The sequence below is a fragment of the Ictalurus punctatus genome, unplaced genomic scaffold, assembly GCF_001660625.3.
Source record: "Ictalurus punctatus breed USDA103 unplaced genomic scaffold, Coco_2.0 Super-Scaffold_100, whole genome shotgun sequence".
In the NCBI taxonomy this organism is placed as follows: Eukaryota; Metazoa; Chordata; class Actinopteri; order Siluriformes; family Ictaluridae; genus Ictalurus; species Ictalurus punctatus.
Genome location: NW_026521086.1, coordinates 3,171,444 through 3,185,297, shown reverse-complemented (window position 1 = coordinate 3,185,297; position 13,854 = coordinate 3,171,444). Strand labels below are relative to the sequence as shown.

At 40.9% G+C, this 13,854-nt stretch overlaps 1 protein-coding gene across 3 annotated transcripts; it reads right to left on the bottom strand.

Annotated features, from left to right (window-relative positions):
• Positions 1-457: 457 nt before the first annotated feature.
• On the bottom strand, positions 458-13,271 carry LOC128629728 (TBC1 domain family member 10A-like). Of its 3 annotated transcripts, XM_053678478.1 has the most exons (7): positions 13,183-13,271; positions 12,844-13,018; positions 11,976-12,104; positions 9,389-10,423; positions 3,914-4,102; positions 3,686-3,840; positions 458-3,407 (listed from the first exon to the last, which is right to left on the bottom strand). In XM_053678478.1, the coding sequence occupies exons 5-7, from the start codon at positions 3,996-3,998 to the stop codon at positions 2,898-2,900; spliced, it is 750 nt and encodes a 249-aa protein (XP_053534453.1). In that variant the 5' UTR covers positions 3,999-4,102; positions 9,389-10,423; positions 11,976-12,104; positions 12,844-13,018; positions 13,183-13,271; the 3' UTR covers positions 458-2,897. The 3 variants fall into 3 exon arrangements, with proteins under 3 accessions (XP_053534453.1, XP_053534452.1, XP_053534454.1); XM_053678477.1 differs by lacking the exon at positions 9,389-10,423 and having other exon boundaries at positions 459-3,407; XM_053678479.1 differs by lacking the exon at positions 9,389-10,423 and having other exon boundaries at positions 459-3,401.
• Between the last annotated feature and the right edge of the window lie 583 nt (positions 13,272-13,854).

The following is a 13,854-nucleotide window of genomic DNA, read 5'->3' as shown; positions in this document are numbered from 1 at the left end:
CTAGCAGTTAGCTACGTGTAGTAGTGCAAAATAGTCCATCAAATGTATTAGCAGGTGTAGCCTATACACGAGTCCACTATTGGTCATATCACTATTGAGAACATGCCCCAAATTCATTGCTTTAGTAGAATTTAATTGTAAGTGAAATGATACTCACATTGTAATGTCCTTAGTATTTGTTCAGTCTACAGGTCCTCTAACACTCTGTTAAATGAATAAATGTAAATGTACTATGACGTAAATTTTGTTTTAAATCAATTAACGCAGAAATTACACACAATATTAAGTTTATGTAATTATCAACATTATGTCAACACAACTCATCAAAATAATGTGTACAATTTTAAATATTTAATTAATTCAATAAATTAGAATTTTTATCTTGCAACCACACATTAAATTTAGATTGTGGGGGATTGTTTTGTATAGCTCCGCTGTTAGAAAATACACGATGGTTGAATGTGAACATAAATGAGCAGACTGTAAGCTTGTGAAATAAATTAAACTTTATTGATTGCACTTTTGAGAAATTGGCATGACTTTGAATAAAAATTTACTGAAATAAATACTCTAAAACATTGATATACCCGAAGAAATGTTCAAAAAAAAAAAAAAAGTTTTTACATACCTTCTAAATAGGTCCCTTTAGGAGGTAAACGTTTTAAAGACGGTGTTTTATAAGAAACGCGCGTATTACATGCCTTCTAAACCTAACCCTTTAGGATGTAAAATAAAAATTTCTACAGTCCTTCAAGGCTGTATGATGTCATTGTTCTCTTTTACTGAAAGAAAGGTCAAAACCTTCGGAGTTATTCATTGTGGAGACTGAAGTGACAATATGTCTGAAGAAAATGAAAATATGTATTACATATCCTACCTTCTAACCAGGTTAATTTAAGGGTGAAAAACCTTTGTTAAAGACGGTGTTTTAAAAGAGTCGTGCATTTTGTTTAAACTATAAACAAGATTTCAGAAAATGGTTCGCCAACGAGGATACTTACACAGAACTATCGCTAAATACATAAGCTCTTGTCTATGCTTTGACATCCCATGTCCCAGCAGTACATTTATGACCTCTGATGGCCATGTGGGTGTGCGGGGGTGAGAGAGAGAGAGAGAGAGAGAGAGAGAGAGAGAGAGAGAGAGAGAGAGAGAGAGAGAGAGAGAGAGAGAGAGAGAGAGAGAGAGACAGACAGACAGACAGACAGACACACACACACACACACACACACACACACACACACACAGGTGTTCTTTTGGGGGTTTTGCTGACCACAATTTTTACAAATGTGTTTGTTAATGAATTAAAGGGAGTCGTGTGTCTCAGTGTTAAAATAATGGTTAAGACATTGTGGTTAAAACACAGAAGAAACTCTGCAACTATCTGCTACAATGTCTGCTCCGAGAAATCCTAATACCCTTAGGAGATTGCTGTGTATTCACCAACAAGAGGACCTGTTGAAATGAGAGAGGACCTGACTTTTGCTCCAAAAAAAAAAAAAAAAAACCAAGAGGATAGATTGACAAATTATTAATGAAGGTAATGTAAAGACGTTGTTGTTTAACCCTGAGCAGGGCGTCAACAGCTCCAAAGATCGTGTCTTAAGTCCGAGGGTTTAGTTAGGAGGTAGAAAAAGATTTAAAGACGGTGTTTTAAAAGAAACAAGTGTTTCATCCTTAATGGTAAAAAAGAAAAATGGTTGTACTCCAATATGAAATAAAACGGTGGAGACACACTGAGTACACTTCTGTTCCACAGTCTATAAGGATCCCAAAACTTCATGTAGTGTGGAAAAATATATACACCCTCCGTGACTCTGTTACTTAAGGTTTAAACATTATTATTTTGTGATGGCAGCAAGACAAAATGGTTGTGCATTTGGTATGTGGTGATTTTAGAATTAGGCCCCAAATGTCAAATATGTTTGTGTATGGTTTCGTCAGGCAAAGATCACGATGGTATGGAATGAGTATACAAGAGTAATTGGGGTGATCTAATGCTTAGGACTTGTACAGTACTTCAACTCGGGAACGTCCCACCATGGCGTTCAGAGAGGCGTTATCTAAGGTACACGTATATATAATATAGATCAGATCTATATTAGAAGGCGGTGTGGTATAACGTGAATCAGCAATAAAGTTCTCAGCTTGAGTTGTTTTGTTTGCGCGTAAAGTATACAGACAGAGGATATTTCACTGAGATTGTGTTAATGAAAAGGCTGTGCCTATTGTACAGGATTGTTGTGATTGTCGTGCAGCTCTTGTAAGATGCGGTAAGGAAATTTGTGAAATACAAACACAAAGAAGTGGTGGTTGCTTCGGATTAAGAAGAAAAAAACCTGCCAAATTGATACGAGTGCAATATAAACAAATGTTTGTGATGCCTGTGAAAGTCTTTCAAAAGTGAATCTGTAGGCAGTTTCCCTTCTGAAGACTGGAGCGAGTAAACACTCCTCAGGCACTGCAGAGTTTTTGTGGAGTGTGTGTACATTTTTGGACCAAGTGTGCCCTCTAGTAGCTGACGGGTTTCTCCCTCTCTCAGATTGTTTGCAGTTCCTCCGGTGTAAACTATAACACGTTAAAGACTTAACGATCCTTGCTATTCAGTAGACGTGTGCCAATAATCAATTCCTCAACGTATCACACTGTTTAACACGCACAACAAAAAAAAAAAAATCAATGAGTGTTCTTTTTGTACTCGGGAGCAGCAGGCGAGTCGTGGGTGGCAGGTGCGTTGTGCGTAAGCAGAGGGCTTGAGTGTGTAGATGGATCCAAAATGGTGGCTGAGTTTTATGTATTATTAGGGAGCTCATCATGGTCAGGTTCTCTGGATTGGACAGGAGCACATTTCAGCAGGTGAGGACGCTACGCTGAAGGTGATCCGTGTACAGGAGCAGTTAGGAGGGATAGATGTTGCAGAGGGATAGATTCCGCCAGTTTCTTATCGATGGAGGAATTCGAGGACGCTGCACGAGTCGCTCTGTAGAAGTGCTCGTCTCTTTGACCTGATTTTCCTGCATTGTAGGGGGCCGTGGTGGATGTGATGGTGTATTTGGAAGTACAAGATTGAGATTTTCCTGGTTCAGAAGCTGTATGTCCAATATCTGACTAGGTTTAGACTCGCCAGGTAGCGTGTAGGGGTTCGGAATGAGGGCTTGGTTTTTCTTCAGGCTCCCTCTCTTCTTCCTGAGGTTCGGCTCGGACTTCTCCTCAGGGACCGATGGGTACTGGACCATAATGGTGGGTTTCTGGCGGAGGTCTTGGTGTGTATGAGGCTCGGTGGCCATGATGGCGCGAGCACTGTGCATTCTCTGAGGGAGTTTGGGGCCGGGCTCGCCGCGCTTCTTCTTCCAGCGCTTCAGCTGCATGCGTTGCTCATGTTCCACGTCCTGTGCCGATACCTGCAACTCCAGAACATACAGCAAAAATCAGTCACAAAAATGAACTGTAATAGAATGTCATTCTACTGTACTTAATGTGTTAGAATGGGCTTCATTACAACGTCATGTAAAAGACAATGATAAATATTTATGAACGCTAATTTTGTAGAAATACGAAGGTGATGATGGATAAAACATGCTTGATCACCATGGCATGGGCTCGCATAGTTACAGTAATGACAGGAAATGTTACAGTAGTGAGAGACCCATCATCATACTCCTCCTCTTCCTCTCTGTTGTGTTACCTGGAGCACTAAGAAGCCCTCCTGCATGTATCTAGGCTCAATCGCTCTGAGGACCTCCATGGTCTCATACTGACCCGGACAGGCCTTGAGCTTATCCCGAGTACCCAGCATGGACGTCAACACCACCAAACCCACACAGAATATCATTTTCACTCCTACACAAAGAAAGAATGAGAGAGAGAATCAACACAGAAAGAAAAGAAGGACAAGTGTGTGTTTGTGTCTGACCGTCACACAGGAACATGTCCCACACTCGGAGGACCGAGGCCCAGGGCAGAGTTCTGGAGAAGGCGCACATGAACCACTCCATCATGTAGAGCACCGGCTCGATCTTGTGCTTGTCCAGGTGCCGATACGCCACAGAACACACTCGCTTCACAGCGCATGCAGGATCTCTCCGTCCAGCTGAACCGCCTCCTGCACACATAACGGTTCACAATAAGCGATATAACTTGCTGTTAATAACACAAAACAACTGTTCTCCTACACAGAAAAGCCCTGTTTCTAATAATACACTGTGCAGTGCAGAAATCTGGGAGGAAGAAATAAAACACGTAAAATTACAAAACAAAACTACAGCTCACACTAAAATACATAAACACACACTCACAATAATATAGAACATTAAACCTTAAAGAAAAAACTAAGCAAAACTGCCTCATGAACACAGCAACACATACACACAAACACAAGATGGCGGTGTTGAGTCGCCTCGTACAGCGGAGCAGGGTGGGGTTTGTAGCTCCGATATATAATTTCTAACAGACCTTATGATCTGTGTGGTGTTACAAAACTAAATTACCGAGTGCGAATGTTTCCTCTACAACTTCAGACTGAACTGAACTACATTCGCTTCAGTCAGATTTCAGTTTTTCACTTTTTCACGCCTGCAATCCACGGATACACAACTATAGCCGTTTTAAAAACGTGCATTCAGTCCGGTTTCTCGTTTCTACTGTACTTCTATATTCCAATTTATTTAACTAGGCCTGTAAAAAGAAAAAAAAAACCCAAACACATGGCAAATGGTACTTCTCAGCTTAATTTGATTGGTGAACAAATACAGTGGTCTCAGTTGATCCTAAATGTTTCTTTCCCAACAAAATAGAACGTTTAACAAATAAAAAAATTTAATTTCTCAGGAAGTTATTCAGTGAAGTAACAATGAACTATTTTGGCCCTTCAAAGCTATTCAGTGATGAATGTAGCCACCCTTCTTTTCAATAACCGCCGTGAGCCTTCCATTGAATGTCAGTTTCTTGATCTGTTCATGATCCATTTTATCTGAATGGAGCATTGCCCTGCATAAAGATCATGGTCTTCTTGAACGTTGCTGACTTCTTCCTGTACCATTGTTGAAGAAAGGATCTTCTACAAACTGGCAGTAGATTTGGGAGTTCATTTTCAGTCCATCTTTAACCAGACGGAAAAGGTCCATCTGCTCCATCTATAGTCACTCTTATTTCATCGGTCCATGAAACCTATAAGGAACGGTCTTCAGGTATTTCTTGGCCCAGTCATGATGCTTCAGCTTGTAAGTCTTATGCAGTGGCGGTTGTATTTCAGCCTTCCTTACTGTAGCCATGTCTCTGAGCACTTGCCACCTTGTATTTCTGGACACTCGTGGAAGGTTGCAGTTCTGAAACATGGTGGCAGTGCTGGCTAATGGGTCCTCTCACGTTTTATTCTTCTTAAGTCTTTTGCAGTCAACTAGCGCCTTTTCTTCTCTGCGTTTTTTTGCCCCCTGTCAAGTATTCGTCACAAAGCATTTTTCTTGGGAGGTCACACCTCAATAATTTTTCGATCGTCAGTGTGCTGCAGCCCTCTGATTTTACAATTTCTGACCTTTTTTTTGGCCCATTTTCCTGAATTGGAGAAGCTAATAATTATGCAAACCTTATATAGGATGTTAATCACTTTAAGGTGTAATGTTTCTATGTGGTGTTCTCCCAACAGGTTATTTTGTAGACCTTGATTTTGTTTGATAACCAGCTTTGCTTTCATTGGTTGGCTTAAAGGAGGGCGGGGCCACGAGTACTCTACTTTTTTCCCCTTCTTCGCACTCTTTTTGATTATACTGTTCTATCTGCTTTTCATGCACAAGTATGTCCCTGTACTATTAAGGGGAAAAAGTGCATGTGCAAGGAGATGTACAACAAATATAATCTAGAATATAAACTTACACACATTTTTAACCAGACAACACCACAGGCTGTCAAAATGGCTGACGTGGCCAGTTTTATCCATGTTGGGCAGAAGGATAGACTGTTATCGTAACCATAATGCAAAGTGTGAATGAGCGAGCAAAAAAACACTGATAAGACCGATTTGAAAACTTTCCAGGCTGATATTCTAACGAGCACGCTTGACCTTTGTTGATGTGAAACTCTCAGCCTGCTATGGTACTATTTGATGATATCTTTTCATGTGACAACACTGAAGAAATGACACTGTGCTACAATGTAAAGTGAGTGTACAGCTTGTGGAACAGTGTAAATTTGCCATCCCCACAAAATAACTCAACACACAGCCATTAATGTCTAAACCGCTGGCAACAAAAGTGAGTACACCCCTAAGTGAAAATGTCATTTTACAGTTCAACAAACTCTCCTCCAGCCCCCCAGTGCTGAGCCGCCCACAGAAGACAACATGGTGTAACCTAGTGGTGTAACCTTAGTGCTGCTCCAGCTTTTTAGTGTCCATCACACTTTTGTGTGAAAGCATCGCTGTGTGCACCATTAATCCAGAGTCTGTGATTAGATTATCCACATCATGTTCAAATAAATATTTCTGTAGGAAAAGCTTTAGAGCAGGGAAGCCTTACTGTGGTCCTGTAAGACTACAGTCCAGTACAGTTTGGGAATTTTCCTGAATCACACCCGATTTAAGTCCTCGGGTCATTAGGTAGGAGTGTTAGATGAGAAATCATCACACTGTGCATGATTACAGGAATTCAGGACCAGAGCCAGGCTCCCCTGATTTATAAATTAATTAATTGAATAAATTAATGATCACCATAAAGTAATTCCCAGTGAAGATTTATCATCTTTTTACAAGCATCATTTTCACATTTAAGAAAAATAGAAATTGCAGGGATTTGTACATTTGTGCTCTGCATTTCTTTCAGAGACGTGGGACTGAATTGTTGTGTATATAGGCAGTTTTTTTGTGCTCTGAAATTGACCAGACTTTTGAGAAGATAGCTGCTCATGGTTTAATTCACTTTTAAAAAGGGACTGACAATATGAAGTGAGCGTACGTGTATCAAAAGGTGGTCGTGTTGAAGAAACCTTGTTGCTAACTTGCTAACTTGCTCTGTCTGTGTGTGTGTTTACTGGTACAACAGTGGTAGCAGATTTTCAGAGCCGAGCTTACAGTAACGAAGACGCTCAAGTGTACTTGTTTGGAAGATGTAGAAACTCAAGTCTTACATGTTAGCACAAACATGTCTTTTTCCTTTATTAGGGAATTTGTGCTTTTGGACATTTTGGAAGATATCGTGCTTGTGAAATGTGCTTTGCGTGTTATTCATGTTCAACTGGTTGTATCTCCTGTCAACTCTCTCCAGCCTGGGCATCACTGGAACGGTTCTGCGCTGGGTGGAATCCTATCTCTCTGACAGATCCTTCAAGGTATCATGGAGGGGAGGTATTTCTGAAACTCAGCAACTCACAACTGGCGTTCCACAGGGGTCAGTTCTGGGTCCACTCCTCTTTTCTATCTACACCACATCTCTAGGGCAGGTGATTGAGTCTCATGGCTTTTCATATCATTGCTATGCTGATGACACCCAGCTCCATTTGTCCTTCCAGCCTCATGATCCATCCGTCTCTGCCCGCATCTCTGCTTGCCTTTCGGTCATCTCGGTCTGGATGAAGGAAAACCATCTTAAACTTAACCTGGCAAAATTTGAGCTTCTCGTCATCCTAGCCTGTCCCTCAATCAACCACAACCTCACTGTACAGCTCGGCTCACTCACACTCATGCCAACCAGGACGGCCAGGAACCTCGGGGTGATTCTTGATAATCGCTTGACATTTGCAGACCACATCTCAGCAACTGCAAGGTCCTGTAGGTTCATCCTTTACAACATCAAGAAAATCCGACCCTACATCACCAAACAGGCTACACAGATTCTAGTCCAGGCTCTTGTTATCTCTAAACTGGACTACTGCAACTCACTGCTTTCAGGCCTCCCAGCCAGCTCCATCAACCCCTTCAGATGATTCAGAATGCTGCAGCGCGCCTCGTCTTCAACCAGTCCAAGAGAACCCATGTCACACCCCTCTTAATCTCCCTCCACTGGCTTGCTGTAGCTGCCCGCATCAAGTTCAAGGCCTTGATGCTCACCTACAAGACCTTGTCAGGAACAGCACCCTCCTCCTACCTCAACTCTCTCCTGAAGGCCTACGTTCCTTCTCGCAATCTGCAATTGATTAGTGACCGATGTTTAGCAGTTCCAACTCAGCGTGGCGCAAGGTCCCTTTCCAGAACCTTCACACTAACTGTTCCTCAGTGGTGGAATGCACTTCCAATATCAATCCGGACCGCGGAATCTCTCACCATCTTCAAAAAATAGGTTAAGACCCACCTCTTCAATGAACACCTAACCAACTCATAATATTAAAAAAAAAATGCACTTACACCTCTACTCTGCACTTTGCTTCTTCTGGAATTCAATTATATGGATCTCGTATGGTAGCACTTATTGTATTGTTCTCTGCTTGATATCGCTTTGCTTGTATCTTTCTCATTTGTAAGTCGCTTTGGATAAAAGCGTCTGCTAAGTGAATAAATGTAAATGTAATGTATCGGTGTATCTTTATATACACTTGTAGCAGTGCAGCTACAGTACAATAGATTTCTTTAGCAGTCATATCAATGGTCCTATGAAGTGTTTGGGCTTAGATTTGTGTCTTTTTGAATCATTTACACTCTATGGCACCTTTTTACGGTTTTGCTGTATGGTCTGTGTTCCAATTGATCCATGTTTGATCATTTCCTCCCTTCGCTCAAACATTGTGTTTGAGAAGGCCTTCTTAGTTGAACGGTTGTTTTCCTCAGCTCTGGATTTAGCTGTAGGGCCCAGAGGTTTTTGGAGTTTGAAGAGGAGGCAATAAAAGATTTGAAACACAGCCCTGATTTCCTTTCCGATGTTCCCCAGCTTTTTTCCGTCACCCGTCACCTCCTAGCCGAGCTCAATTCTGCTGCAGCTTTTTAGCCACAAGCTGCTGGTGCTTGACTTCTGAGGCCTTATCCTGTTAAGCGGCCGCACTATGGCAAAAAGGAGAGTTCAGTATGCCGACTGTATGAGCTTCAGTTGAATGTGTATGTGGACGAACTCTTGGTAGGACAGTCCAGTATATTACAGACGAACACAGACAAAAACATCCACAATGCTTCTACTAAATATTGTTGAATGTCCGCTCGTATGCGACTCTCCAACAATGTCATGTCCTATCGAGAGTTTCAGTCGATGTTTATAATCTAACCCAATGGGATTTGTTTACTCTGGTGTAATTTTCTTGACCATTTTAACGCAGCATCTCTGGTGTTACTTTTGTCAAAAAGTGTAGAACACCAGAGACGAGGCAATGACGGCGTGATCTTGTTCCTTCGTGTGTTTTTGCCTCAGATTCTGGCGACTGTTCAGACTCAGTTTGCAGCGAAATTTCAAATCCAAAAATGCCTTGAACAACGTACATTTTCAACAATCCGTTTAAATCGACTGGTCCATTTCCGCTGCACGGTGGATTTGAAGGGTGCACTGTGATCAGTGTGGCGACGTCTGGGAATCGAGTTTCTGAAAAGACCACGAGTTAGAGGGTACATTTAGTTTCTAAGGACATCTGGGCTCTTGGTGTCTTTTGGATAGGAACTGCAAAACTTTTCTATAAGGGTGAAAACAGATGCATTCTTAGATTCTTTATCTGTAGACAGTTTATCTTGCTTACTACATTGACATATGAAGTTTGGACGGGTTCTGTAGAAAGAGATTAACATGAAGGGGGAAAAAAACAATATAAAAATAAAAGACTGAAAGTGAATTTGTCCTGGATTGTTTTATTTATTATTTTTCCATTGGGATGTCAAAAGCTTCTTCAACTTGGCCACAAATCTAACAGTCAGGTACATTGTCAAGTATTGCCCCAAAATACCTCTATGGTAGATAGATGTGCTCACTGATCACTTGTACATGTGCTCATTCATACAATTATCCAATCAGCCAATCATATGGCAACACCACAGTGTACAACATCAAGCAGGATCAGATGAAGAGCTTCAGTCAATATTCACATCAAACACCAGAATGTAATCCAGTGATTTTATCCGTGGCATGGTTGTAGATTCTAAATGGTCTGGTTTGAGTATTCCAGAAACTGCGGCTCTCCTAGGATTTCCACACACACACACACTTGTGTGAAAAACATCCGGTAAGTGGCAGTTCTCGGGGTGGAAACACCTTGTTGACGAAAGGAGAATGGCCAGACTGGGTCAAGTTAATAGGACGGCCATGGTAACGTCAAATCACCTCTCTTTACATACATGGTGAGCAGAAAAGCATCTCAGGATGCACAGCATGCCAAGCCTTGAGAACAGTAGAAAACCTCATTGGATTCCACCCGTGTCACCCAATAACAGGAATGTGAGGCTACACAGACTGGGAACAGAGCCGGTTAATCGAGTCTTCAATAGTCCCGTTTCGGTGAACCCCATACGTCGTGCTGATGTTACATGCTTTCAAATAAAAGAAATGAAAAGTTCTTCAGTGTTCATTAAATCAGAGATTCCATCGATCTTACACAGGGTCACCCTGGAGTCTATCTCAGGGGACTCGGGGCACAAGGCGGGGGCACCGTGGACGAGGTGTAAGCCCATCATACACCTGTTCACACACTACGGACAATTTACAACGCATGTCTTTGGACTAGGGGAGGAAACCAGAGTACAACCTACAAAGCCACTGCGCCGACCCTGATACGCCAAAAACTGTATTTTTATTACAGCCTCTCTTTAAACTTGATTTTGCCCATGTTCTAAAATGTAAAAGCGTAAATACAAAAACATTTATAGGATTATAAAGGATTATTGACTGGTTTAACTGCAGTTAATATTTTTGCAGTCTTCTTTGAGGGTTACACATTTGGCTCCCTTAAACAGTACGAATCTCCCCATGCTCTTCAGCAAAAAACTAAACAAATAAACCAAAATAAAAACCTCTTTATCCAGCACAACACGTGAAGAAACCAGTAACTTCCGGGTCATAGTCAATCGGAAAAGAAAAAAAAAAAAAATTGTTCAAATGAAACCTGGACATTTGACCCGTTTTCTAATCGCTTATTTTTAACTTGAGCGTGAGATTGAAAGAACGGAAAACGACTTGTTTGTTTTTTTCTCTCTGTTTCGTTTTGGATCTGTAAATGAATAATGAAATAACAAGCCATTTTTCCATTTTCGGATAAGTGGATAATTGAATATGAAAAGAACGAATGATATGATACACGGATTCTATTAATTCAATGGTGTCGAAATTTCATTTCCAAATTCAATGGATTTTCACATTCAGGTCTTTGTCTCTGTTTTGCTTCCCTATCACTAACGACACTCATTACCAGTTTGATTTATTCAAACGATACCGGTGAAAAGTCCACGAGGCAGGAAAGCCGTACAACTCAACATTTTAACACCTTCATACAAAAACATGACAAATTGACCGTTTATTCAGTGCTTCCATATATTAGCAAGGTGAAAGGCAGGTCTGTGAGAAATTAATAATACTGACATAACTATCACGCTTCAGTGTGATGACAGAGCGGACATAAAATGGAAAGTAACTAATAAAATACAAAAATAGATGGATGATTCACTTTGGGGGGAAAAAACAAACAAAAACCTTCAAGTAGCTAAAAACTGTATTGAAATGTTAAAAGATGAAAGGGAGTTGGCTCAGAGGAGCAAATGAGGCCACAGGGAAAGATGAACATGACGTGTAAGGACAAATATATTAATACTTCTCTTTTTTACATATTTACAGGTCAAATACTAGATCGTAAATATTATGAATTCATGCTGCAGACATGCAGACATCATTCCAAGATCCATTTTTAATTATTAAGGATTTATAAAATGTGACACTAGGTTACTTCTCTATAGTTAAAAAAAATTGCAAACAGGAATGTGTGTGTGTGTGTGTGTGTGTGTGTGTGTGTGTGTGTGTGTGTGTGTGTGTGTGTGTGTGTGTGTGTGTGTGTGTGTGTGTGTGTTTAGACGGCAGTGTGAAGTGGTGTACCACTATGTGAGGAGGGAGAAGTATGCTCTGAGGATGAGGAGATGGAGCAGGATGACGTGGCCTCTCTCTGGAGCTCCTCCACGTTCTTCACGCAAAAACAATAACTCTCAAATTCTGATGGAGCGGCATCTACATAATCAACAAAGCACACAAACATCAGTTTCGTTTTGGGACACCGATTTTCTAAATCATTCCATTCGCTTTCTATTTATTCATGTATCATTATTAAAAGATCAGTCATCAAGCCGGTGTAACCTTAATCTTTATCGCTAGCTGCTCCTGAAGTGTTTTCGAAATCGTTTCAGCCACATCATGTTCACTCACCGTCCACTTTATTAGGAACACCTGTACGTTCATGTAGTTTTCTAACCAGCCAATCATGAAATATACAGGAATATAGAGGCATCACAAGAAAACTCCATTTCAACACATTTTTTAAAAAAAATCTCAATGTTGGACTTGAGTTTGTAATGCAGTGAGCACAACCAAGGAGTGCATTTTAAAAAGAAAACTACAATGTTGTTGAAGACTGAAACCTGTACCTACAAACTAGAACTGAAAATGGAACCACTGAAGAGTCAACAGTGTCAGAGATCCTCGTGTGTCCAGTCCACATTTTATGCTTACCGACCCATTACTCCAGCTTTTGTGTTTTTTAGCTTTGTGCTGATAGAAATGGTTTTGTTTTTTTAAAGCAAACTTGGTGTTAAAACCCAGAAACATCCAGTAATAAAAAGGTACATTCATCATGTGTCTGAAGTGACACTGTTCAGTTATACAAGTAACTAGGTATTTTGGTATATATTGGAAGCACTATTTTTGAGCATTTCCCCAGAATTTCATAGAGTGTGGTTTGCAGTATAAGCACCTGTGGTCTCATGCGTGGGTTCCAGCGCACATAATAACCCACCCAGAGCTCCAGATGTGTGAGACTGGCCAGTGGATACAGCACCTGGTTTTTACAGTCCACATAGAACGGGTTAGTGAAGTCCTCCGGCTGACTGTTAACGTAGGACCACAGTGACCGTTTTACCCTGTACTTCCTAAAAACAAAAGAGGGGAGAGAGAGAGAGAGAGAGAGAGAGAGAGAGAGAGGGAGAGAGACAGAGAGAGAAGTCATAAGACACTTAGACAAATTCATTTCCATTCAGAAAAATCAGACAGGCTGGAAAGCCTCCGCCCATTAGTGGAGAAATGTGGAGCGTACCTTTTCCATTCTCTCCTGCTCACTGCTGTAGAGGAATGTACCAAACAGGCAGCTGTAGGGGCGCTCCAGGATGGGGATGAGAAAAAGGTCTTTGAACTCAGATGCAGAAGGAAACTGAAAAAAAGAACACAAACACTGGGTTTAACAGTGTATAGTAAGATGCTTAAATGTGGATCTGCACAATACGGCCTGAACAGATAATCAGTCTTTTGTTCAGTACGGAAAATTATATTTAATTCTTACAATTAGAGTCCTCTTCAAAAGTATTGGAACATCAAGGCCAATTCACTTGCTTTTGCTATATACTGAAGACATTAGGGTTTGAGATAAAAGACGAATATGAGATGATAGATCAGAATTTCAGCTTTCATTTCCTCATATTTACATCTAGACGTGTTACACAGATTAAAATATGGCAGCTTTTTTGAAGCCATCCTATTCATTAACTGTTCAAAAATACTGGAACGAGTGACTGATGGTTTTTCTTGCCGGCCAGGTGTACCTTGTTAAATGGACTTTAAAGAATGAATAGCTCTGAATGTCTTCTCTTGGTTTGAGCCCTGGGTTTCACCTGTGGAGACAGCATTTGTTGTTAAAAAGAATAAACCGACATGGAGACCAGAGAGCTGTCTATGGGAGAAAAGCAAGCCATTTTGAAGCTGCGAAAAGAGG